A 22753-nucleotide genomic window follows, 5' to 3' on the forward strand; every position below is an offset into this window, starting at 1 on the left:
TAGGCCCTGGCCCAAAGGTGAAGAGGGCCCAGCCACATCCTGAAGAAATTCAGACTCGTGACTCCCTGTGGCTTCTGCCCAGGCCCCCTTCCTGAACCAGTGGAAATACCTGGATGGTCCAGGAACAGAAGTAGGGATATGGTCAGGTGGTGTTGATACGGGCAGGTAAACAGTAGCCTGCCTGTCCTTAAGCTACTAGAGATAAAGGTTTTAGAGGGCCCCCTTTGACCATTGTGGGCTTTAGGTGCAGATGGTGTGTGACGTCCCCTTTTCTGTGGACCACAGCTGCCTAGATGGCCAAGACAGTTTCTGGAAGAAAGGATCTCTAGGGCAGTGAGCTGTTGGAAGATACATCTGTTTTCCTCAACCAAGACCCAGTCATCTCCACTCTCCATCCCAAGGCCCAAGTTGGAGCCTGAAAAAAATGACATTCCAAAATGAGGTGATTCAACTCCCAAATAAACCTGCAGGCAAGTTCAGACCAGAAACTCCTAGAACTGCTGTTGGCCAGGTCCCAAGGGGGAGGGCCTCTTTCTGCTTAATTTGGAGCATGAGGCCAAGACCTGTGCTGGGGCCTCAGAAATGCCAGAGTCCCAGCCACTTGGTGACCTGCATGCACGATGTGGAGGCCTGCGGAGCCGCAGCAGGGGAGCCTGAGGGAGGGGCAAGGGGCCCGCGCAGGACAGAGCCAAGGCCGCTGACTGACGGGTGCTTTCTGGGCTGTACCACACTCTCTCCCGGAAGTCATCAGCCCCATGCCTCAAGAAAGTCACGTACCTCTTAGTCCCAGATGTTTTTCACTCCTAGGGAAAGCTCAGGATGGCCAGAGATGGCTCCCGAGAGGGACACAGAGGGCCAGATCACCTTTTTTGGAGCTGGCCAAAGTGGACCGACACGTCTTCACTTCTCAAGCATCCCTAGTTCCCTTAATCCCACCAAGCTCACACCTTTCCTGCCCGTCCCAGTCATCATGAGCTGCAGGAAGAGGCACGAGGCCCTAATATATGAAGTGAAAGGCAAATAGTTTGGATCAGCTAGAGCTGCAGGGTGTCTATTAGCACTTTGTGATACTGGAAATGTTTTCCATCTGTGCTGTCAATACATCAGCTACACACTAGCTGTACTGGACAGCACAGATCAAGACAGGACAGAAGTGTCATACTGACTTTTTTTCTTAGTCACTAATTGGATTAGTCTTCTCAGATTCTTAAATTGACGCCTCTGTTATTTTCATCAAATCCCACAGGAAAAGGGAAAAAAGAGACCCAGGCAGGCTTAGTTTTTACTTCATGATGTTTATTATGAGAGATCTTTGTCAGTCCTCACTACAGAGCTTTCATCTCCAGCCTTCTCCACACCTCTGCAGAGGGCAGTCTAGGGAAGGAGAACGGTGTTCAGGAAAACTGGGTCGTTTATGTATTCCAGAACAGAAGGAAACACATTCTTTATTCTATTGCTTCAAACACGTGTGCCACACAGGTGGAGTGAATGGGAGATACACATACGGCAGGCTGGGAAGGCAGGGTGCGTGGGGTGGAGCCAGTTTCTGCGGCTGCTCCTAGAAGAAGCTAGGTCCAAGCTGGTGCAAACAGGGCCCAGGGCAGCACTGCATCTTCCCGGGGGCGTGGCCAGTGGGGCACGGATCTTGTGAAGCGCTGCTCCGCCTCCCAAACCTGAGCAGAGTCCCCAGTCCCTGTGAAGGATGCTGACAGCCCTCACCCTATCCCTTTAGACCCTCCGCGGACAGCATGCCTGGGAGGAGCCTCGTCCACACCACCAGCAAGTCAGGCTACAACACAGGTCCCAAACAGCACAGTGCTGCGGCTTAACAAGGATCTCATCATGTCAAGGGCAGGCCGTCAGAACAGTGTCAGTATCTGGTGCTGTCACCTACTCTCATTACTGTTAGGAACACTGGGGCAACGAGACGGTGAATCTGCAAAACGCCAGGGAGGACAGGATGCAGGGCCACTCTCCCTGTGCGTCCTCAGCCCGCAGTGCTGGACACTCCTCCCGTGGGCTCTAGGGTCCTGCAGGAGGCAGGATCTCCCCCGAACACACACGAGTGCTCGACGGATTTGGCGGCGAGTTAAATCGTAAACTCCTGCCTCCAGCAGCCCTCTGGGTTGTCCCCGAGCACCTCACGAGCACGCTCTACACGCCGGCAGTGTCAGCTCCTGATCTGATGGTTCCCTGTGTGCAGCAGAGGCACCTCCCTACCACGTCTCTCCACAATCCCTCGACCCCTGAAAAACAAAGCTGGAGAACAATGGCCAGGCCAAGGTGTAAGGTAGGCAGATGACACTGGCTGGAAAGAGAAAGGCGCCCAAAGCACAAAGCACTCTGCTCAGAAAGCCTAAACCAACCTGCCCAGGGCGGCTGGTGGATGCACCAGGTGCAGAAGCCTCTGTGTACATCTGCCAAGAGGTCACAAACCCTGGGCAGTCCACCCTTAGAGCTACTGTCACACTCGGCCCCGAGGGACTGAGATGACACTCTCCTAAGCTTCCAGGCATAGAGCACACAGTCCAAGGAGGACCTATTTACAACACACCTAACAGTTACCAACGTATTCCTGCAAACTGGGACTTCCTCTTGCTTCTCATTTGACCTTGTTTAAAATATTAGTTATTCCTAGTGTCAGGAAGATGGGAGAGAAAGCCTGCTGGAGCAGTGGTTGGGGGGAGAGATAAAGGAAGAAAATAAATAGAAGGTGAAGGAGACTGAAAAATAAAGAACCGAGTGGGGAGATGGGTGGGGGGACACAGGGTCAGTGACTACGAAGTGACCAGCGTTACCTAGAGGATGGGCCACTTGGCCTCTGCAGCCAGACGGGCTCTGATTCTCCAGGACTCCAGGCAGCCGAGGGGAGGGCTGCTGAGACGTCCTGCATGTATCTTAATAGAAAAATCTGAACAAACAACCCTGGGGGTTACAAATACTTGAGACAGTTTCCTTATTCGAGTGATGGGAATGCAAAGACAGGAGAGTGCCCTTCCCCATCTCCTCCTGTCCACGCAGGTTTTAAAGTCTCCGGAATTGCCTACAACATAATGGTATATAAGGTGTAACTAACCTCTTTGTCTATTAAAAATCTGGCAATTCAGAACACAAGTCTGATTAATTCAGAGATGTTCGAGGGTGCAAGGCAGCCAGTAGTGTCCAAATGGGGAGGTGCCTGGTGGTGGCAGCAGCCCCCGATGCCAAAGGCCGGGGGCTCTCCCCACTCTGGGATAGCCGAACGGTCCGCTGCTCAGTCCCCGGCTTACTGGGCTCAGGGGTCAGCCGGGTTGACCTCTTTGGAGCAGAAATAGTGCACGACCACTCCATTGGGGTATCTTGCAAATGCACTGCAGGGAAGGAAAATGACCCCAGAGTGAGAACTGCCTCTCAGAGAAGACCACTTCTTACGGGAAAAGGCACCTTACCGGGAGCCACCCACCCTAACCATAAAGAGCAGCCTGGCCCTCTCTGGATTTACGCAGCCGCCATCTCTGTCCAATATCCGAACAGACGATGAGGTCCGTGCCACTTGAGTGCATGGAGATATTCCTTACTGTCATCAGTGTGCGAGACACGGGCAGATGGGGCAGTACACCTGCCTGGCTCAGCAGCGGCTACTGAGAGCCAACTGACTGCTCATCAGGACCAGCTCTGGGCTAGTTTTCACAAAGGACTGTGAGCCTTTCTAAAGAAAAGGAGTCTTCCAGCCATATAAGAAAAAGGACAAATCACTCTTCTTTGAAGGAAAGGGGAGTGACTAGAGTATATGCCTTAAAACAGAATTTTACTCCAGTCACGAGGTAGCAGGTTGAAAGACCTTTTTCTTCCTTCAAAGGTGTATCCTTAAAAGATAAGGACTTCCTGCCAACCGACAGCTCTCACACACCCCCTGGCTACATCACAATGTTTAGCTGCCAGAGGGGAAGGACTTCCTGAGCAAGACGTCAAGAGCCCCGTGCCATACCTATCAGGCCTTTAAATTCTCAACCCCACCCCCGCCCGCCCTCCCCCACCTGACAAGTGGCCTGCCCTTTGGAGGCTCAAGAACGAAAAGCGGCCCAGAGAGTCTGCCGCTGCGCTTTCCTCTCGGGTTAAGGGGCAGAAATCCATCCCGAGTGTGACCCACATCAGGCCCGATGCTGCCGCGCTGTGGATGAGGCTCACCTGTTCCCAATCTTCTTCTTACACACCATGCACACCTTCTCCTCTGTGATGATGCACTTCACCTGCTGGTGTAAGATCCGCTCTTCCTGGACCTGGGAGCAGAGAGATGGGGGAGAAGTCCCTCTGGCTGGCAGGTATTTAGAACAGAAGGAGGGGCTGGCACTGTCTCATCTCCCAGCCCACAGAGACTCCCCTAACTGAAACACCTGCATCTAAGTGCCCAGCTGGTTACCGATCCGCTTGAACTGGAGTGAAAAAGCACAAAGTTCTGCCCTTACCTACAGGGAACGTGGTAACCGTCTCACACTGAAAAGTATAAGCTCTCCCTCATGTCTGAAAGGCTCATACCCTGAGGAACTCTGCATGGAGAAGGTTCTTGAGCACTTGATTGAACCGTTTCTTTTGTGCATTCTCTTCCAAGACCTTTTCCAGAAAGATGCGTATATCGTTAATCTGAGTGTTCGCTGGCAGAAGGTTGATGGCCTGGGGACCGGAAAAGAGAAGGAGATAGGGTGAGGCGGGACAGACGTGAGACTGAGCAAATGCCTGAAGTCACGGAGCCCGCAAACCCCAGTCCCTCCTCCGGCCCCTCTTCTCATTCCATGCTCCCCACACGCGCCCTCCATCTCCCCGAGAAGAACCCCTGACCTTGGTGGTATCCAGTTTGCTGTGGTGCAGCTCGAGGACCTGCAGGGCGGCTTGGAGGTTGGCTTGGGGCTCCAGCAGTTCCAGCTTCATTGGCCCCAGGCAGTGAACACTGGGCGGGGACAGGTACATCCGGAGCAGAGACAGATACACCTGTCTCACACACAACAAGCCACGCGCGTCAGGCTGGCGTAACCCACCCAGAACCCCCAGTGCGACCACACCTAATAGCAAGAGGGTTGGTCTAGAGCAACAGCTGTCACAGAGCATTTAAAACTCATAATTTTTCACCTTTTAAAAAAATGTGTACAGTCAGCCCACTGAAGAGATCAAAAATTAAAGACTGTGTTTTCCCTGAGAGAAAAAAAATCAAATGCCTTGTATCTGTTTAGCATTATACTGTTAACAAAATGACTCCGAGATCCCTCATTTCCTTTGGCTCTGAAGGCTGAGACCCTGCCACGTATCAGCAGGTGAGGATTAACCCAAGATGAGATGCCGTATCTCCTACTGGTACCCGTACCACAGTTTCTCAGCCTCAGCGCTCCATATCCTGAGCCAGATAACTCGTTGCTGAGGCTGTGCTGTGCATCACTTAGTAGCAGCCCTGGCCTCTACCTCCTGGATTCCAGGAGCACCCCCACCCCCACTCACGGCCACCTAGCACGTCTCTGTGCATGGACAGATCCGTGTGCAAGCTAGATAGAGCCCACATGTGCACCTCATCAGAAGCATCAGATGCTCCTTCTCAACAGGCTGACCACAGAAATTTATTATACAAGTCGGGATTCTTTGGCGCGTAAAGAGGCAAGGGTGCTACGAATAATCACACGGATGACAACAGATCTAAGCCAGAACCACCCCAAGCAAACCAGGACCGTGGTCGTCCTGCCTCTACCTCAACACGCACATGAAACAGCAGCCAGCGCACTGACCCATGCCCTGTCTTGTCTTAGCAATTCACACCGGCGTCACCTGCGGCCAAACCGGAGGGGGTTAGCTACGCTGAGAGGGACAGAACAATGCACACGGGCTCCCTGAAGCCAGGTCACCACTTACATCTTTGCTGCCATCTTTGTCTTGGTCATAATGCTTGTGGCAGTACCTGCAAGGGAGAACGTGGTCAGACAAGGCTACGACCAGCTAACGACAGCAAAATCGGGGGCCGGCACACGAGGCGATTCTCGCTCCTGCTGCAGGGTGGGTGGGTGGCTTTCTTAGCCTCTCATCTCTCTGAAGGGCCTCTTTTAGACCCTTGGGAGGTGGGATGACAGGGTCAACATACTCTTCAGCCATCCTCGTATCCTTCAGGATGTGGACATATATGAAGAGAGCTTGTTCGTGTTTCCCCATGCGTCCCAGCAGGAGAGCACGCTCTTCTAAGAGGCCTATGGAGAAAAAGGTGTATACGTGACCAGCACCAGCACCAGGCAAGCCCAAGGCCGGGGGCTAAGCTATTAGAGGAATGGATACTGGGGAAATCTAAAATGGGAAAAATTATTTTTATTACTTGGGATTTTTTCAAGGAGAAAATGGCTGAAATTTTTAAAAGGGAAGAGGTGTGGGAGCTATTTTCGGAGGTGATTGCTTATAAATGGAGTAACAACACGGTGATCGGTCAAGTGACTAACAGGCACCTACAGGGTACCAGGCACTTCAGCTGCAGTACAGAGACACTGGGTCTCTGCTCTCATGGAGCTTACATATCAGACAGATGTGTGTCTTTTTCAGACAAATTGCTCCTGATTACAAAAACTGCTAAACAACGAACGTGGCCAAGAACAGGTACAGAAGCAAGAAATAGGTTTCGACCTGGCTATCAATTAGCATGTGGTTCACACCCAAAAAAGACTCCTCTCTAACAAAAGTGAGCCTTCAGAGGGCACAGAACAGGAGCACAGGCATGAAATATGTGGTTTTTCCCAGGCCCAACTCTTTGAAGGGCTGGGGAACTGGTAAAAGGGAAAGATCCATTTTTGCATTATCTTCTGCTAAAGTTGGCTCTGGACCTAAGCCAGACACTCACCATCAAAAGGAAAATCACAGATGAGCCGGCCTGGATCATAGTAGCTGGAAATTTCCAAGAATGTGAGGAGCTTCTGTCGGTATTCTCCTAGCTCTCCCTCTTCCTCACCAGCAGGGACTGGAGCTTTGCCTTTAAGGGAAACCACGCTCGACATGAAAGGATGTCAGGCAGCCATGTGGGGTCATTAAGAAAAACGAGGGGGATGGGGTTCAGTGATGTCACCACCATGATCAGAAAGGGCCTCCGTGGTGGTTTCCAGTTGGCCTTCTCTTAGTTTATGGTCTCTACATGGCCCCAAGACATCAGCTTGAGGTTAAAAAAACCAAACCAACAAACCAAGCTGCACAGAGAAGCACTCTGATAGACGAACCTGTTTCTTATCAGCACAGCTGCCACTCTGCAGACATCTGTTCTTTCCCTCCTCCTCCAGGGGTGAAGTCCAGGGAGGCTCAGAGGTACCCAGATCCAGACACCAGCCCCTGAGTCTCACCTGAGGGGTCACTTAGCTGCCCTGGCTCCTCTGAGGCACTTCCTGCCCACCTGGGCCTACAGAGAGAGTCTGCTTCCCTACCCCACCCATGGCACCCTCGGGTCCAGCTCACCTCTAAGGCCTGGGGCCACCCCGCTTTCCAAGAACTGGTACCTGCAGGGAAGGACAGAAGATACTCCTTCATCAGACCTTGCACCTTCTCACAGTACAGCTGGATCAGGCAGTTGTGGAACCGAGAGCCCGTCTCCTCCCAAACGTGGATGACGTGTTCCTGAGGCAAGACACAGGTCTGCCTGGTACCTTCTGTGCTGTGACTCAGCCCAGTGGCCCAGGCTCCCTTGCAGTTTTAAGGCCCAACAGGTCCCATTCAGATTATCCCCTAATTAGGCCACAAACATTTCCAAGGGACAGCTCTTCTAAACCCACTGGGAAATTTCACAGTACAACCCAGCAATATCAGGAATTATTATCTTGTTTTCCAATCGAAGCTCTTTTATTAATTCTGTCTCATAATCCTCCAAATCAGCCCATTTAATTAAGGTTAAATATTTGCACTCTGGTACTTAGGACTGATTTGGTTGTCCTTCGGTCACGGTTGAGTCTGGCTGTACAAAGGTGGCTTTGAAATGTTTCTCTCAAACATCCTTCTCTTTTATCCCTCTGTACGTCACCTAGGTTTAGAAGGTAGCATCAAAAAGTGACATCTCCAGCTTGGTCTATTGGGATCTCTGTCCTCAGAGGATATTAAAAGAACCCTCTTCCTTACATTCCCTCCAATCCCCAAGGGACATAAACCCCAATCTGAATTGGCTAATCACCAACATGGAGTCCTAGATCCTGGGTTTGAAGCTTTGTAGTTCTGATCAAAAAATATCTTACCAGGTATGGAATAGCCAGACCCTTAAAATTCTCCACTAAGAAGCCAAGCACTCGGTCTCGGGGCAGAGACTCCACCTCTGGGAGGTCCTCGGTAAATATCTGTTGGAACAAAACCTGAGTTCTAGCAGCAGAACCATCTGATAACAATTCTTCCAAACGCACAGGCGCACAAGTGTAGGGTCAAATGGACAGACACTGTATGGGAAGGGCACCTGTGGCCAGTTAGTGTGGGAAAGACTAGGTTGCAGGTCTCCTGGAGTCTGCACCAGGCTCCTTCCACTCCATCCCATTGCTGTCCCCATGTTTCCCAGTCTCTGAAACACCAGAGAACTGCATGAATCCCTCCTCCCTCTCCACCCACCGCTGTCCTAAGTAGAGTCAGCACCAAGCGTGGTGCCAGATAAATCCAAGGGACTTCATGATCTACCTTCAGGCCATCCTCTGGAAAGTCTCTCAGCACCCACACTGAGTAGGAAAAAATCAAATGCAGGTTTTCTGTGCCTAGAGGGAAAAGTAAGACTTGTTAGCAGATGAAGCCCACCCACACTGCCCACAGGACCCAGAAAGACAGGTGCCCAGGTTGCTCAGGATTTATCTTTCAGAGAAGATAGCTCTGTCCAAGCACCAGTCACTCAGGGCTGCTTGGGCCTACCAGGCTGGCTACATACCAAGGGGCTGTCATGGTTCCATCACTGGGGCAACTTTTGCCCCAGCCAGAGGAACCCAGTTGCGTGAACACAAGGGAGGGAGGGGACCGACCAGCCAGAATCAGAAAGGGAGAGTGGTCAGGTCCACTTGAACACCATCCCCTCCCCGCGCCCCTTCCACAAACTGGGCTTACCCAGGTGTTGCAGGTACTGCACTGTCCTCTCATGGCCTTTCAGAGGGGAATTTGCTTTCTTGGACTGGTCCACCAGCACCTGCAGAGCTGGCCACGAAGCCCAAGAATAAGGTCATGAGCCCCTTCCAGAAGGTGCATCTCCATGCAGAGTCATCACACTGTAAGCAGCTTTTGGCAGGAAAGAGGCCTTTGCAGGAGGCCCCTTTGTCTTGTCACTAACCTTAAACCAGGCACCTACATGCTCTACTCATCTCCAGCCCTAGCACACCTTCCAAATCTTGTGATCACAAAATACTCTGCCTAACTTGTTGGTTCTTTCCATAGACCAAAGAAGTAAAAATGAAGAATACGTAATTTACAGAGGACCAGATCTCCTCCCTAGCTTCCCCTTCAGTACTCTTGTGAACAAACTGTGTGAAGAAGACAGTATCTACAGAAAAGTCACCGGTCGTCGACACGCCTGCCCACAGTGGGGGACGGTGATGACTCTGACCCCCTATTTGAATGATTAACTGAGATGACTTCCCTTTTTCCCTTTAAAAGCTTTCATGGTGCAGGAGCATCTTCGGAGGTGGTTTTGGGGGGACACTGGGTCCACCATCTCCCCAGACGGTCAGCATTCACATTAAAAGCAACTTTCCTTTCTTAGCAACCCTTGTCTCTCATATATTGATTTTCGAGTGGGGAGCAGCTGGACCTGATTCGGTAACAGCACCTCCGTAGGTTTCCTCCATCAAAATACAAGAGACCCTCCCAATCAAAGAAACACCTCCTGCGGTCACCTTTCTCGTGGAGCCCCTTCTTCTCGTACAGGATGATCAGTTCGCTATACTTGTGAGCCTTCTTCAGCACGTGCTCGCTCTCTTCGATGTGGCAGTGATTGTTCTCCAGGCGCAGCAAGGGGGCCACTAGGGCCACGTTTGTCTGCAGAGGAGGCAGAACTTCAGCAGAAACTGCTTCCGGGGGAGCCCGACCCTTGCCCAGCCCCGGCCTGCTTCAGGCTGAAACGCCAGGGATGTAAGAAGCAAGAGAGAGCAAACCACCCTTTTCCGTGACTATAGGAAGTAGCTTTTATAGCATTTACGCTCTTTCACACAACATGTTTTAAGGGTTTTGTTTGTTTGTTTGTTTGTTTTTTGCAGGGGAGGGTAAAGAAAGAGGCAATTTCCTCTGGGGAAACACTGTCCTTGTTCACCTTGTAGCAATGACCCCGTCTTAGCAGAGGAGGCCACCCCACTGTAAGATTCTTACCAGTGGCAGGGACCCCAGCGTGGGGGACTGTGGGGACCCGAGAGCTCGCAGAACTCACATGGAGGTAGCACTTGAGCAGGGTGGTGTCAATGATTTGCAGCAGTTTCTTCTTGGATTTGATGGTAGGAGTGCCTTCCATGAGCGGGGAGGTGCTAGACTGGTGATCAGAGTCATTCAGCTTCTTTACCAATTGGCTTCGTTTCTGCGAAAGCCAAAAACACGGGGTCAAGGCCAGGACTAAATCTTCCTTTATCACCTGAGCTACTAGTCAATTCCAAATACAGTACCTCCAAATCAGCTCACATCTACCTGCCCTGATCCCACATTAGCATTCCGTTTTTATCAGGGATCAAAACAGATGACCACCGAATCACCAGATACAATAACAATTATCTGCTGAGTATGTACTACACACCAGGCACTATGCCAAGCACTTCATATATGACCCTATTTTAAACCTAAAACAAATGCAGCTATTACTATCCCCATTTTATAAGTGAAGAACCAAGGCATAAGTGAAGACCCCAAGCGAAGAACTAAATGTTAGATACCTCATAAGTGGCAGAGACAGATCTCAAATTAGGATCTGATTCCAAAGCCCATGTTCTTTTAGTTTTTTTTTTTTAATCACCTTTACTGAGGTATAAGTTACATATAATAAAATGTACCCTTTAAAAGTATACTATCAGATGCGTTTTGACAGATATATACATGTATGTAACCACCACCCCAATCAAGGAACAAAACATTTCTATTACCCCTGAAAGTTCCCTTGTGCTCTTCCCAAAGAATCCCACCCACCCCCTACCCCAATGATCTGATTTCCATCACTAGAGACTACTTTTTCCCTATTCTAGAACTTCATATAAACGGAATCATCCAGTTTGTACTATTTTGTGTCTGGCAATGCCCGTGGTCTTATTTGTTTTACTATCTCTCTGGCACAATGCTGGTGTCAGTTACCTCCACACATTCCAAGCTCAGTGGAGAAGGCCAGGGAAGAATGTATGCTTGGAGTCCTAAAGCTAAGATATTGGTAATACAGGGTCTTCTGTGATGCCACACATTTGGGAGACTTTCTGCCCTGGGAACCTTTTTCACTTGGCTCATGAGGTGTGCAGTATGCAGACAGAAACAAGTTTGTGTGCTCCTTGCGGGCTGCTGGCCACCCCTGGAGCCCAATGTCAAGGAAGTGCCAAGGCAATGCATGCCTGAGAGGACCTGCAGGACATCCGCTGACCCAGAAGCAGGTGGTAGGAAGCTGGCTTACAATTTTCCTAGCAATACTTCTCATGCTTATCCAGAGGACCCCTTACAAAGGTCTGTAGAACACTTACGGGAAAAAATTTAATAAGTTCTCTGACTCTGGGTGCACAGGAAATAAATAATCATCTTCTGCACAGAAATTTAGGGTTCAAAGACATTAGTTTTAGTGCTGACATGACCATTTCACTTATCTGCCCATAACAGTAAATTGAAAATCATTTAAGTCTAAATACTCCCTCTAAAAAGAACATATTATAGAAGGATATTTAATGACAGAGAAGGACTTTCCTAATATATGGCTAAATGTCTTAAAAGTAAGCTATAAAAGTAAGCTATAAAACAATATATAGCTTGATATCCATTTGCAATAAATAAACCAGTAAATAAACAAAAATTATTCACAAGTACGTACAAAAGTCTGGAAGGACAATATTAAAATGTTAGCTACTTTCCTCTGGGTGGTAGAGCTACAGGTGATTTTTATTTTTGTTTTATACTTTTCTGTGTTTTCCAAGTTTTCTACATAGAACACATATTTTTTTCCAAAAGTATATACGTTCCCAAAAAGTTGGTTTTAAAAAAAGTATTCTGCTAGGATAGCGAGGGTGGGAGGGAATGGTGGGAGGGAATCCTGGGAGGGAGAGGATATGGGGATCTATGTATAAACACAGCTGATTCACTTTGGTGTATCTCAAAAACTGGCACAAGAGTGTAAAGCAATTATATTCCAATAAAGAGCTTAAAAAAACAAAACAAAACAAACGTATTCTTTTCTATCAACTAAACTTTTCCCTTTTTAGTTTCTATAACAGCTTAATGTGAATTTATCAGGAATTGAGTGAGTTTCCTGGTATCAGGATTTGGCAAAAAAAGAGCTCAATACTATTGTTAAGCAGGGAGATGAACCAGGAAAAAATGTGCCCCTGGCCCAGACTTCTTACAGTGGTGATTTATGGAATACCTGCAGCATGAGAGAAGGTTCCCAACTCCCTGCCGTAGAGAAGCAGGTACTGAAACTCCCAGGTAAACTCTTCCATACACTTCTGTATTACACCCACCTGTGTCAGGTAGTCAATCAGAGCTAAGTGAGCCTTCTCCAACTCAGCCCCAGAGAGCACAGGCAGCGGGTTAGGATACTGTAGCTGCTTCCGGTAGTCTGTGGGCAGCAGGTCTGGGTACAGGCCCATCACGTGGGTAGGATCTACATGGAAGGTAAACGTGAGTCCCCAGAAAGGAACACAGCAATTTAAGGATAAACTAAAACAAGACTATTACTACAGCAAAATACTGATAAGTTCCAGACTGATTTTTTAAAAGGAATGATTCAAGTTCATAAAAACTTGAGCTATATACATATATTCTGAGCACTAAAACATTACAAAAATAGTATGACAATATTCTAAGACACATAAAGAATTAGAATTGAAAATTCATTAACTCACTAAAAGTAAGGGAGAAAAGAACTGCCAAAGGAAAAAACTGATAAGACATTGAAGTTGAAAAAGATCAACAGACTTAATAAAAAAAGTATATATATATATGTCAAAAAAGGAATATTAGTAAAACAAAAACACCAGGCAACAGACTAGGAAATATATTTGCAGCATAATGGCAGAGGCTAATAGGTTGATTATATAAAACTAATTCACACAGATTGGTTAAAAAAAAACATAGGATTTCATTTGATTAATGGGCAAAAGATATAAATAACTGACAAGTGATGAATATAAATAAAGGGGAAATGTTCTGCTACATTAAGAACCAAAGTGATACATATTAAAAATGTCAGAGGTGACATCTTTATATTCATTTAATTAGTTAAAAAGTTATTTTTATATGATACAACCCAGTGCTTACAATATTGTGAAACTGAATCACTCTTATACTGCTAACACAAAAATACTGCTACCTCAACAAGGAAAAAAGCACTTGGACCAACTAATCCTACTTTTAGGAAAGTATCCCCAAAATATGGGGGGAGGTTAGGTCAGTACACATAGGGAAACCCCCAGTCAGTGCCCACTCCAGCCCCAGCCAGCCTGCCAAAGCCACCCAGCACATGCAGTCTACACAGGGAACACTCCAACACAAGGCCACACCTTCAAGACCAGGAGAGGTAACTGTTTTACCTAATTTAATGAAAGTAAAAACTGGTTCTTTGAAAAGATAAACAAAATTGATGAACCTTTAGCCAGATTCATCAAGACAAAAAGAGGGCCCAAGTAAATAAAATCAGAAATAAAAGAGAAGTTACAACCAACACCACAGAAATAAAATCAAGCATAAGAGACTACTATGAACAATTATACATGAACAAATTGGAAAACCTAGAAGAAATCAATTCCTAGAAACATACAACTGCCCAAGACTAAATCAGGAAGATATGGTAAATCTGAACAGAATAATTAGTAGTAATGAAATTGAATCAGTAATCCAAAAATTCCAGGACCAGACAGCATCTGCAGGGAACATTACTAAACATTTAAAGAAGAGTTAGACATTTCCTAGTTAAAGTATACCTATCCTTCTCAAACTATTCCCAAAAAATTGAAGAGGAAGGAACACTTCCAAACTCATTATATGAGGTCCACATTACCCTGATACCAAAACCAGACAAAGACACTACAAAAAAAGAAAATTACAGGCCAAAATTGCTGATGAATATAAAAATTCTTTAACAAAAGATTAGCAAAGCAAATTCAACAATACATTAAAAGGATCATACACCATGATCAAGTGGGGTTATTCCAAGCATGCAAGGATGGTTCAATATCCACAAATCAATCAGCATGATACACCACATGAACACAACAAAGAAAAATTTCATGGTCATTTTGGGGTTCCCTGGTGGCGAAGTGGTTAAGAATCTGCCTGCCAATGCAGGGAACACAGGTTCGAGCCCTGGCCCAGGAAGATCCCACATGTCATGTGCCTAGAGCCCATGCTCTGCAACAAGAGAAGCCACTACAATGACAAGCCTGTGCACTGCAACAAAGAGTAGCCCCTGCTCTCTGCAACTAGAGAAAGCCTGCATGCAGCAATGAAGATCCAATGCAGCCAGTAAATAAATAAATACATAAATAAATTTATAAAAATAAATTTCATGGTCATTTCAATAGATGCAGGAAAAGCATTTGACAAAATTCAACATCCACTTATGATTTAAAAAAACAAACAAAAAAACCCAACCTCTTAACAAAGTGCGTATAAAGGAGACATAACCCAACATAATTAAGGCCACACACGACAAGCCCACAGCTAACAACATATTCAATGGTGAAAAGCTTCTTCAAGATCAGGAAGAAGACAGGGATGCTCATGCTTGACACTTGTATTCAACATAACATTGGAAGTCCTAATCACAAGCAATAAAACAAGAAACAGAAATAAAAGGCATCCAAATTGGAAGGGAAAAAGTAAAACTATCACTATTTGCAGATGACATGATACTATATATAGAAAATTCTAAAGACTACCAAAAAAAAAAAGAAAAAACTATTAGAACTAATAAATGAATTTGATAAAGTTGTAGGATATCAAATATACAGAAATCTGTTGCATTTCTATAAACAAATAACAAACTATCAGAAAGAGAATTTTTAAAAGATCCTACTTTCAATCACATCAAAAAGAATAAAATACCTTGGAATAAATTTAACCAAGGAGGTGAAAGACTGATACTTTGAAAACTATAAGACATTATGAAAGAAACTGAGGATGACATAAGTACAGCTGATCCTTGAACAGTTTGGGGGTTAGAGATGCCAACCCCTGCCCCTGCACAATGGAAAATCCACATATAATCCTACAGTTGGCCCTCCATACCCACAGTTCTGCCTCTGTGGATTCAACCAACTATAGATTGTGTAATACTATAGTACATATTTATTGAAAAAAAATCCATGTATAAGTGGTCCCACACAGGTCAAACCCATGGTATTCAATTGTAAATGGAAAAAAAATCATGCTCATGAATTGGAAGAATTACTATTTGTTAAAATGTCCACACTACCCAAATCAATCTACAGTTTCACTGAAATCCCTATCAAAATACCCACAGCTATCTTGAGAAAGAAGAACAAAGCTGGAGGTATCACACTCACTGATTTCAAACTATACTATAAAACTATAGTAATCAAAACAGTATGGTACCAGCACAAAAACAGACACATAGATCAACAGAACAGAGAGCCCAGAAATAAGCCTACACTTATATGGTCAATTAATCTATGACAAGGGACACAATACTATACAATGGGGAAAAGACAGCCTCTTCAATAAATTATGTTGGGAAAATTGGGAAGCTACATGTAAAAGAATGAAACTAAACCATCTTCTTACACCATATACAAAAACAAACTCAAAATGGACTAAAGACTTAAAATGTAAGACCTAAAATCATAAAAGTCCCAGAGAAAACATAGGCACCATGCTCTTTGAATTGGCCTTAGCAATATTTGGATCTGTCTCCTCAGGCAAGGACAACAAAAGCAAAAATAAACAAATGGGACTACATCAAACTAAAAACTTATTGTACAGTGAAGGAAAACATCAACAAAACATAAAGGTAGGGGCTTCCTTGGTGGTGCAGTGGTTAAGAATCCGCCTGCCAGTGCAGGGCACACGGGTTTGATCCCTGGGCCAGGAAGATCCCATATGCCATGGAGCAACTAAGCCTGTGAGCCACAACTACTGAGCCTATGTGCCACAACTACTGAAGCTCACATGCCTAGAGCCCTTGCTCTGCAACAAAAGAAGCCACCGCAATGAGAAACCGGTGCACTGCAACAAAGACCAGCCCCCACTCACCACAACTAGAGAAAGCCCCTGAGCAGTAACAAAGACCCAACGCGGCCAAAAATAAAATAAAATAAATAAATAAATAAATAAATAAATAAATAAATAAAGTAAATAAATCTAAAAAGAAACAAAAACAAAAACATAAAGGCAACCTACCAAATGGGGGATGAGATTTTCAAATGCTATGTCTGATAAGGGGTTAATATTCAAAATATATAAAGAATTCATACAACCCATCAAATCAATACAATCCAATGAAAAAATGCACAAAAGACCTAAATAGACACTTTTCCAAAGAAATCATACAGATGGCCAACAGGCACATGAAAAGATGCTCAACATCACTCATCATCAGGGAAACGCAAATCAAAACCATAATGATATATCACTTCACACCTTGTCAAAAAGACAAGAAATAACAAGTGTTGGTGAGAATGTGGAGAAAAGGGAACCCTTATGCACTGTTGGTGGGAATGTAAATTGATGCAGCCACTATGGAAAACAGTTCGGAGGCTCTTCAAAAAATTAAAATTTTTAAAATTTTTAATTAAACTATCATATAATCATAGCAATCTAGCGATTCCACTTCTAGGTATTTACCCAAAGAAAATAAAAGCTATCATACAATCTAGCAGTTCCATTTCTGGGTAATTATCCAAAGAAAATAAAAACATTAATTCAAAAAGATACATGCATGCCAATATTCACTGCACCATTATTTTTGCCGAGACATGGAAGCAACCTAAGTGTCCACTGATATGTGAATGGGTAAAGAAGATATATCTATGCACACAATGGAACATTAGTCATAAAAAAGAAAGAAATTTGCCATTTGCGACAACATGGATGGACCTAGAGGGTATTACACTACATGTGATACATGCTTTGCTGTGAATTAGCTCATGTGCAGCTGGTAAGTGGGAGAATGATGTAGGTATGAGGTAAAAGTTGTATTCGTTGGTATGCAATTTTCCCCAGCTTGTTAACGTCTTGAAGTGACCAGGGGCAAGATTTCTCACAGTTAATGAGAAACCTTAACTATACAGAAAGATCTAAAGAAAAGAGCTGAAAATCCTATAAAAGGGCCCTCTTTTAGTGCAAGTAGTGGCTGATTAGTAGCTTCAAAAACCACTATAGTTTCTACTAAGTTAAGCCATCTGGGAAGATGAGAGTAAAAATGAAGGAAAGGTGTCTCCTCCTATTAACTGTTTTGGGGGTCTCCTAAAGAGGTCTACACCCAAGACCAGATTTTTTACTAAGATGAAACTAGTTTCTGTTGGAAGCAAATTGTTCTCAAAGATCTGTCTCTCAAAGGAGAAAGCACAGCTCCAGGGTTTAAGATGGCAAAAGACTATCATCCCAGGTACCAACAGCAATGAGAATTTTTTAGTAGGATTGCTATTTTTATTAGTGTTTCAGTTACAAAGCTGCCTAGATTTTGAGTGATCTGCTCAGTGTTATTTTCTCCTTAAGTCCTGTTATATTTCATATTTGTTATAGAATACAAGGTTCTGCAGGACCACATTCAAGGCATTATTGCAAAAATACCTGTATCTCGATACACATAAAAAAGGGTGCCCTGGGTGCCACATGAATATTCTGGCCATTTGCAAGGGATCTAGCCCCCATACTGTAAGCAAATAAAGGGATATTCTATTAATATGTCGGTCTCATGTGTCAGGGTCAGTCTGTCACTAGTGGTCTGATGATCACTGGATGTACCAAGAATATCCACTACAGGACCTAAGGACCAGTCCTTAGACTGAAGTCAGTCAACGGACGTGCTGCCCAAAAGGCCAGGTCAATAGCCAGCTGCCTCCAGACCACATCACACCAGCACACACCTCCTGCTGCTGGTAAGGGTCCACTTGTGCCTTATCTTCCCTACTAGACTCCTCTTTGAAAGCAGATTTCCTGTCTGATTACTGCTGCTTGGGGCCCAGCAGAATGCACTGCACTCTCTTAAGAGCTCAGTATATATTCGCGGAGTGAACAAATTAAAAAGTAGTAGCTTCATTAGGATTGACTTTAAAGTTTTAGAATTGAAGTTCAAGTATTGTTGGTACATGGAAAAAGGGTCAAGTTGTTACAGCAGTTCTAGCTTATTATCCCCGTGTCTTCCCAAAGAGCTGGTGGCACACTGAAAACAAATGTCCCAACTGAGTTCATTCAGAGGAAGGATGGTAGATATTTATCAATTTCAGGGTGCCTGGCTTCCGTCTCCCTTCTTTTTTTTTTTATAATTAATTAATTAATTTATTGGCTGTGTTGGGTCTTCATTGCTGCACATGGGCTTTCTCTAGTTGCTGAGAGCAGGGGCTACTCTTCATTGTGGTGCGCAGGCTCCTCATTGTAGTGGCCTCTCTTGTTGTGGAGCATGGGCCCCAGGTGCATGGGCTTCAATAGTTGTGACACATGGGCTCAGTAGTTGTGGCTCATGGGCTCCAGAGCACAGGCTCAATAGCTGTGGCGCACGGGCTTAGTTGCTCCGCGGCACGTGGAATCTTCCCAGGGCAGGGCTCGAACCCGTGTCCCCTGCACTGGCAGGCAAATTCTTTACCACTGCACCACCTAGGAAGTCCCCCGTCTCCCTTCTTAAGAGCAACCTATTTCTTTTTGGTGAGCTCCTTCTTCCAGACCATGTGTAGTCTTGGTGGAAGAATAGTTCAGGCACCTATCTTTGCTTTCAGAAGCAGAGGGTAGCCACAACCTCCTTTCCCACCCCTAGTACAGTCAGAAGGAATGAGACCATGACCTACTCCTGGCCAATCATATCCCTTTGATCTTCAGAAAGTGATTCAAGGATAACAAGCAGTATGGCCTACATCAACATATATCCAATCCTACGTGCTTCTTTTATGTAATGTTGATGCTGCTCCATCATGAGGTGGGGTCTCTGTTCCCCTGCCTTGAACTTGGAAAACCCTTGTAAATCAATAGAATACGGGAGAAGTGACCTCCATAAAAAGCACTGAGGCTTCCACCTAGGCCTCTTGGATCACTCATTCTAGGAAAAGCCAGTCACTCTGCATGAGGACATCAAGCAACCCTGTGGAGACACCCACTTGGACAAGAACTGAGGCCCGCAGCCCACAACCAGCACCAACTTATGAGCTATGAGAGTGGGTCATATCGGAAGTGGATCCTCTAGCCTAGTCAAGACTTCAGACAAAGGTAGCCCAGCCAGTATACAACTGCAACCACATGAGAGACCCCCAAGCAAGAACTGCCCAGCTGAGCACGTCCCAAATTCCTAACCAACAGATACTAAGGGAGGTAACAGATGACTTGTTATTGTAAGTCACTACCTTTTGGGAGAATTTGTTACATGGCATTAGACAGCTCATACAAGCTGATGGGGGCAATCGTTATCGAGGATGCAACAACAGGGGAGGCAGCGGCAGTAACAGCTAAGGACATGGCTGTGCCAGTGGAAGACTGCCCCGGCTGTCCCGGCTACAAAGGGATTACTGTCCAGCTTCCCAGTTCCTGCTGGGAGGTCCTCCAGAGCAACCTTGGTTCCTATCTTTCCCGAAGCTGGTCCCCCATTAATTTTGTAGACTCCTCCAACTGCCATTCCCTTAATATTCCAGTAAGCCATGCTTAATTTAACCAGATACTGTTTGAATTCTCCAGAATTGGTCTTTATTCCTTACAACCAAAAGCCTTAACTGATACAGGGAGTTACCACAGTTTAATGTTGGCCAAGGTCAAGGGAAGATGGAAAAAAGGTAAACAAAGAGGAGGAAAAAAGAGGAGGTACAGAGTCAAACCAAGTATATACAGATTGATCTAAATTAAGCGAAAATAGAATATACCCAAATGAAAAATTTAATAATAATAACAGCAAACACTTACCTGGCATTTATTAAGTACCACACACTGTTCTAGGCACTTTCCTGTTCTAAGCACTTAACCTAATCTTCACTGCAACACTATGAGGTGAGTAGTACTATTCACCCTGTTTAGCAGAGGAGAAAACGAAGCAGAGAGAAGTCCAGTAACTCTGCCTGAGGTCGGGCAGTCTGACTCCAGAGTACCTGCTCCTCACCACAATGCTCTAATGTCTAGAGAGCTTTTAGGACGCTGAGAAAAGAAAGGGCTTTGCAGCACTGCCCTGTGTGGCTCTTAAAAATGACCTAGTATTGAATCCTACCAAGCTCAGCTCAGTGATTTTTGTCTAGAATAGCAGTCAATAACCACTAGATGATCAAACACGCATGTGCTGACTTGAATGACTTTGTTACCTTCCTCTAATGGCAAGGGCAAAGCACCCTGGAAAACTGGCAGTCTCTATGTGTATAGGTGAGACCAGAACCATAAGATCAGGACTGTAAACACATAGCTACACGGCCACCCACAGGATCCTGTTAGGTATGAGGATCAATTTACATAGACTTTCCCCGTTCTCAGAAGTCTGCTGTCATTGCTCCCCATCCTTTCCAGTACCCACCCCCGCCCCGCCCTGGTTTAGTTCCTTATCCCTATATCATATCCACTTGTTACCTGTGCCAAGTTTAGCAAAGACCTGCATGGACTCATCAAAACGCTTCTGGCAGAAGAGGTTGAAGGCATACAAGTTCTTAATGTGATGGATCTGTTGCTGCTTTTCACTGTCGGAATCATCTTTCATTTCCTGATAAGAGAGTAGAACAGGTAGAAGCCCACTCACTCAACAAGTATTTATTCAATACATACCAGGAATCAGACGAGATCCCGGCACGTGCATATGCCAAAGGGTACGGAGCAGTCATGTGGCTCTGACCTCAGACTGCCCTTACTTTCCAATCATAAGTAATCATGCAATTAAAATACAACAGGATTTCTACAAAATACCTGACCAGTACTCCTAAAAACTGTCAGGGTCATGAAAAACAAGGAAAGACTAAGAAACTGCGACAGATCAGAGGACATTAAGAATGCATGACAGTTAAATACAATGTGATTTTCGGATATGAACCTGGAACAGAAAAAAGGGACATTAATAGGAAAACTTGGTGAAATCTGAATAAAGTCTAGAATTTCGTTTAAAAACAAAAAATCAAAACAAAACAGGGTGAGTGATGATAGAAGCACGTGGGTGGGATACTCAGTCTAGTGTGTGAGTGGTGGGTCCGTGAAGGCTCCCAGGAGGAATGCAAAGAGAAACAAAGGATGACCTGGAGTTAGCCAGGCGAGGCTGGCAGGTGAGACAGGAGGGGAGGGGATTCCAGGCCAAGAGGACAGCACGTGTGTGCAAGGCCCTAAAATGACAGAGAGAGAACACGGCCGGCTCAAGCAATGAAAGATGTTTAGCATAGCTGGCGTGGTTGGGAAAGGTCCTGTTCACAGTAAAAGCCAAATAAATACAGAGAGGTACTTAATATATCTATTTCTTCCTTTAAACTTTTCTCCCTTTATATCCTTTTAAACCAATCTTTGCCACATTTAACTTCTTCCTTCAAAATGTCTCTCCAAGACCTACTAAATCGGAGTCTGATTTTAACAAGATCCCTATGTAATTTAGATACATATTTAAGTTTGAGAAACACTGACTAAAAAAAAAAAAACTAACCACAACAAAAAAACAAAATGTCTCTCCATGTCAACTACTCCCCAACTTAAAAAAAAAAGTCTTTCCATGTTTTCTCTTCCTTTCTTTTCCTCTTTTATGGCTGTCACCCTAGTCCAGGCCACCATCAACATGTGGCCATGCTTGGGCTAAGCTCTCCTGCTTGGTGCTTTAAAGGCTCTCAAAGCCTGGCACAGCCTCCTTTTCTAGATTACTCCCAGACATTCAAGCCACACTCTCCATCCCAGTCAGGATGGGCTCCAAGCATCCTGGAAATACTTGTTTGCACACTTGTTTTCACTTCTTTAACCTCCTCGGGCTCTGTAACTCTCCCCGTTTCCTGCTCCTGCTCCTACCTATACTTAGAGGGTCCAATCTTAGGATGCCTTTTCCAGCCCAAACCAAAGTTTAGTACGTAACTGCCTTCTGAAAGTTTCATGTATGTTCTCTGATTAATTTAAATAAAAGATAGTTTCCTCAAGAGCTAAGATGATAAGAAGCAATAGTCTTTCATCATAGAGCAGAACACCTAGTAGGTACAAGCCTAGAGAAGAGAAAGGAAGATAGAAGCCCACTTCCATCCTCTCTGCTGAAGATTAAACAGACAACCTGCAGCAGGAAGATCACTGAAAAGACCTGAGACCTTCCTTTTAAGAAAAACAAATACTAAAAAAAGCTATGTGCTACATAATACCCTTTTCATAAAGTTTAAAAACTAAATACATATTCGAGCACACAAATATTTGTAAAAGATTAAACAAAAAAATTTTAAGGGAATGATAAACACAAAAGTTAGGATAATGGCTATGTCTGGAGGGTAGGCAGAGGGATGGGATG

The 22753-nt window shown here is 45.2% G+C and overlaps 1 protein-coding gene across 6 annotated transcripts in view; it reads right to left on the minus strand.

Moving 5' to 3' along the window:
* Window positions 1-1286: 1286 nt before the first annotated feature.
* The window catches only part of VPS39 (VPS39 subunit of HOPS complex), a 48197-nt gene continuing 26730 nt past the window's right edge, over window positions 1287-22753 (minus strand). For 5 of the 6 annotated variants that reach the window (XM_057722157.1, XM_057722156.1, XM_057722155.1 and 2 more), the window contains 15 exons: window positions 20872-21001; window positions 12624-12766; window positions 10358-10501; window positions 9831-9972; window positions 9049-9135; window positions 8635-8708; window positions 8208-8306; window positions 7482-7599; window positions 6839-6967; window positions 6098-6200; window positions 5872-5917; window positions 4816-4965; window positions 4516-4650; window positions 4168-4259; window positions 1287-3350 (listed from right to left, as the gene is read on the minus strand). In XM_057722157.1, the coding sequence (XP_057578140.1) occupies window positions 3275-3350; window positions 4168-4259; window positions 4516-4650; window positions 4816-4965; window positions 5872-5917; window positions 6098-6200; window positions 6839-6967; window positions 7482-7599; window positions 8208-8306; window positions 8635-8708; window positions 9049-9135; window positions 9831-9972; window positions 10358-10501; window positions 12624-12766; window positions 20872-21001 (1668 nt within the window). In that variant the 3' untranslated portion in view covers window positions 1287-3274. The remainder of the gene's footprint in view (window positions 3351-4167; window positions 4260-4515; window positions 4651-4815; window positions 4966-5871; window positions 5918-6097; window positions 6201-6838; window positions 6968-7481; window positions 7600-8207; window positions 8307-8634; window positions 8709-9048; window positions 9136-9830; window positions 9973-10357; window positions 10502-12623; window positions 12767-20871; window positions 21002-22753) is intronic. The other variant, XR_009051358.1, reaches the window with a different exon arrangement.

The sequence above is a fragment of the Hippopotamus amphibius genome, chromosome 2, assembly GCF_030028045.1.
Source record: "Hippopotamus amphibius kiboko isolate mHipAmp2 chromosome 2, mHipAmp2.hap2, whole genome shotgun sequence".
NCBI lineage: Eukaryota > Metazoa > Chordata > Mammalia > Artiodactyla > Hippopotamidae > Hippopotamus > Hippopotamus amphibius.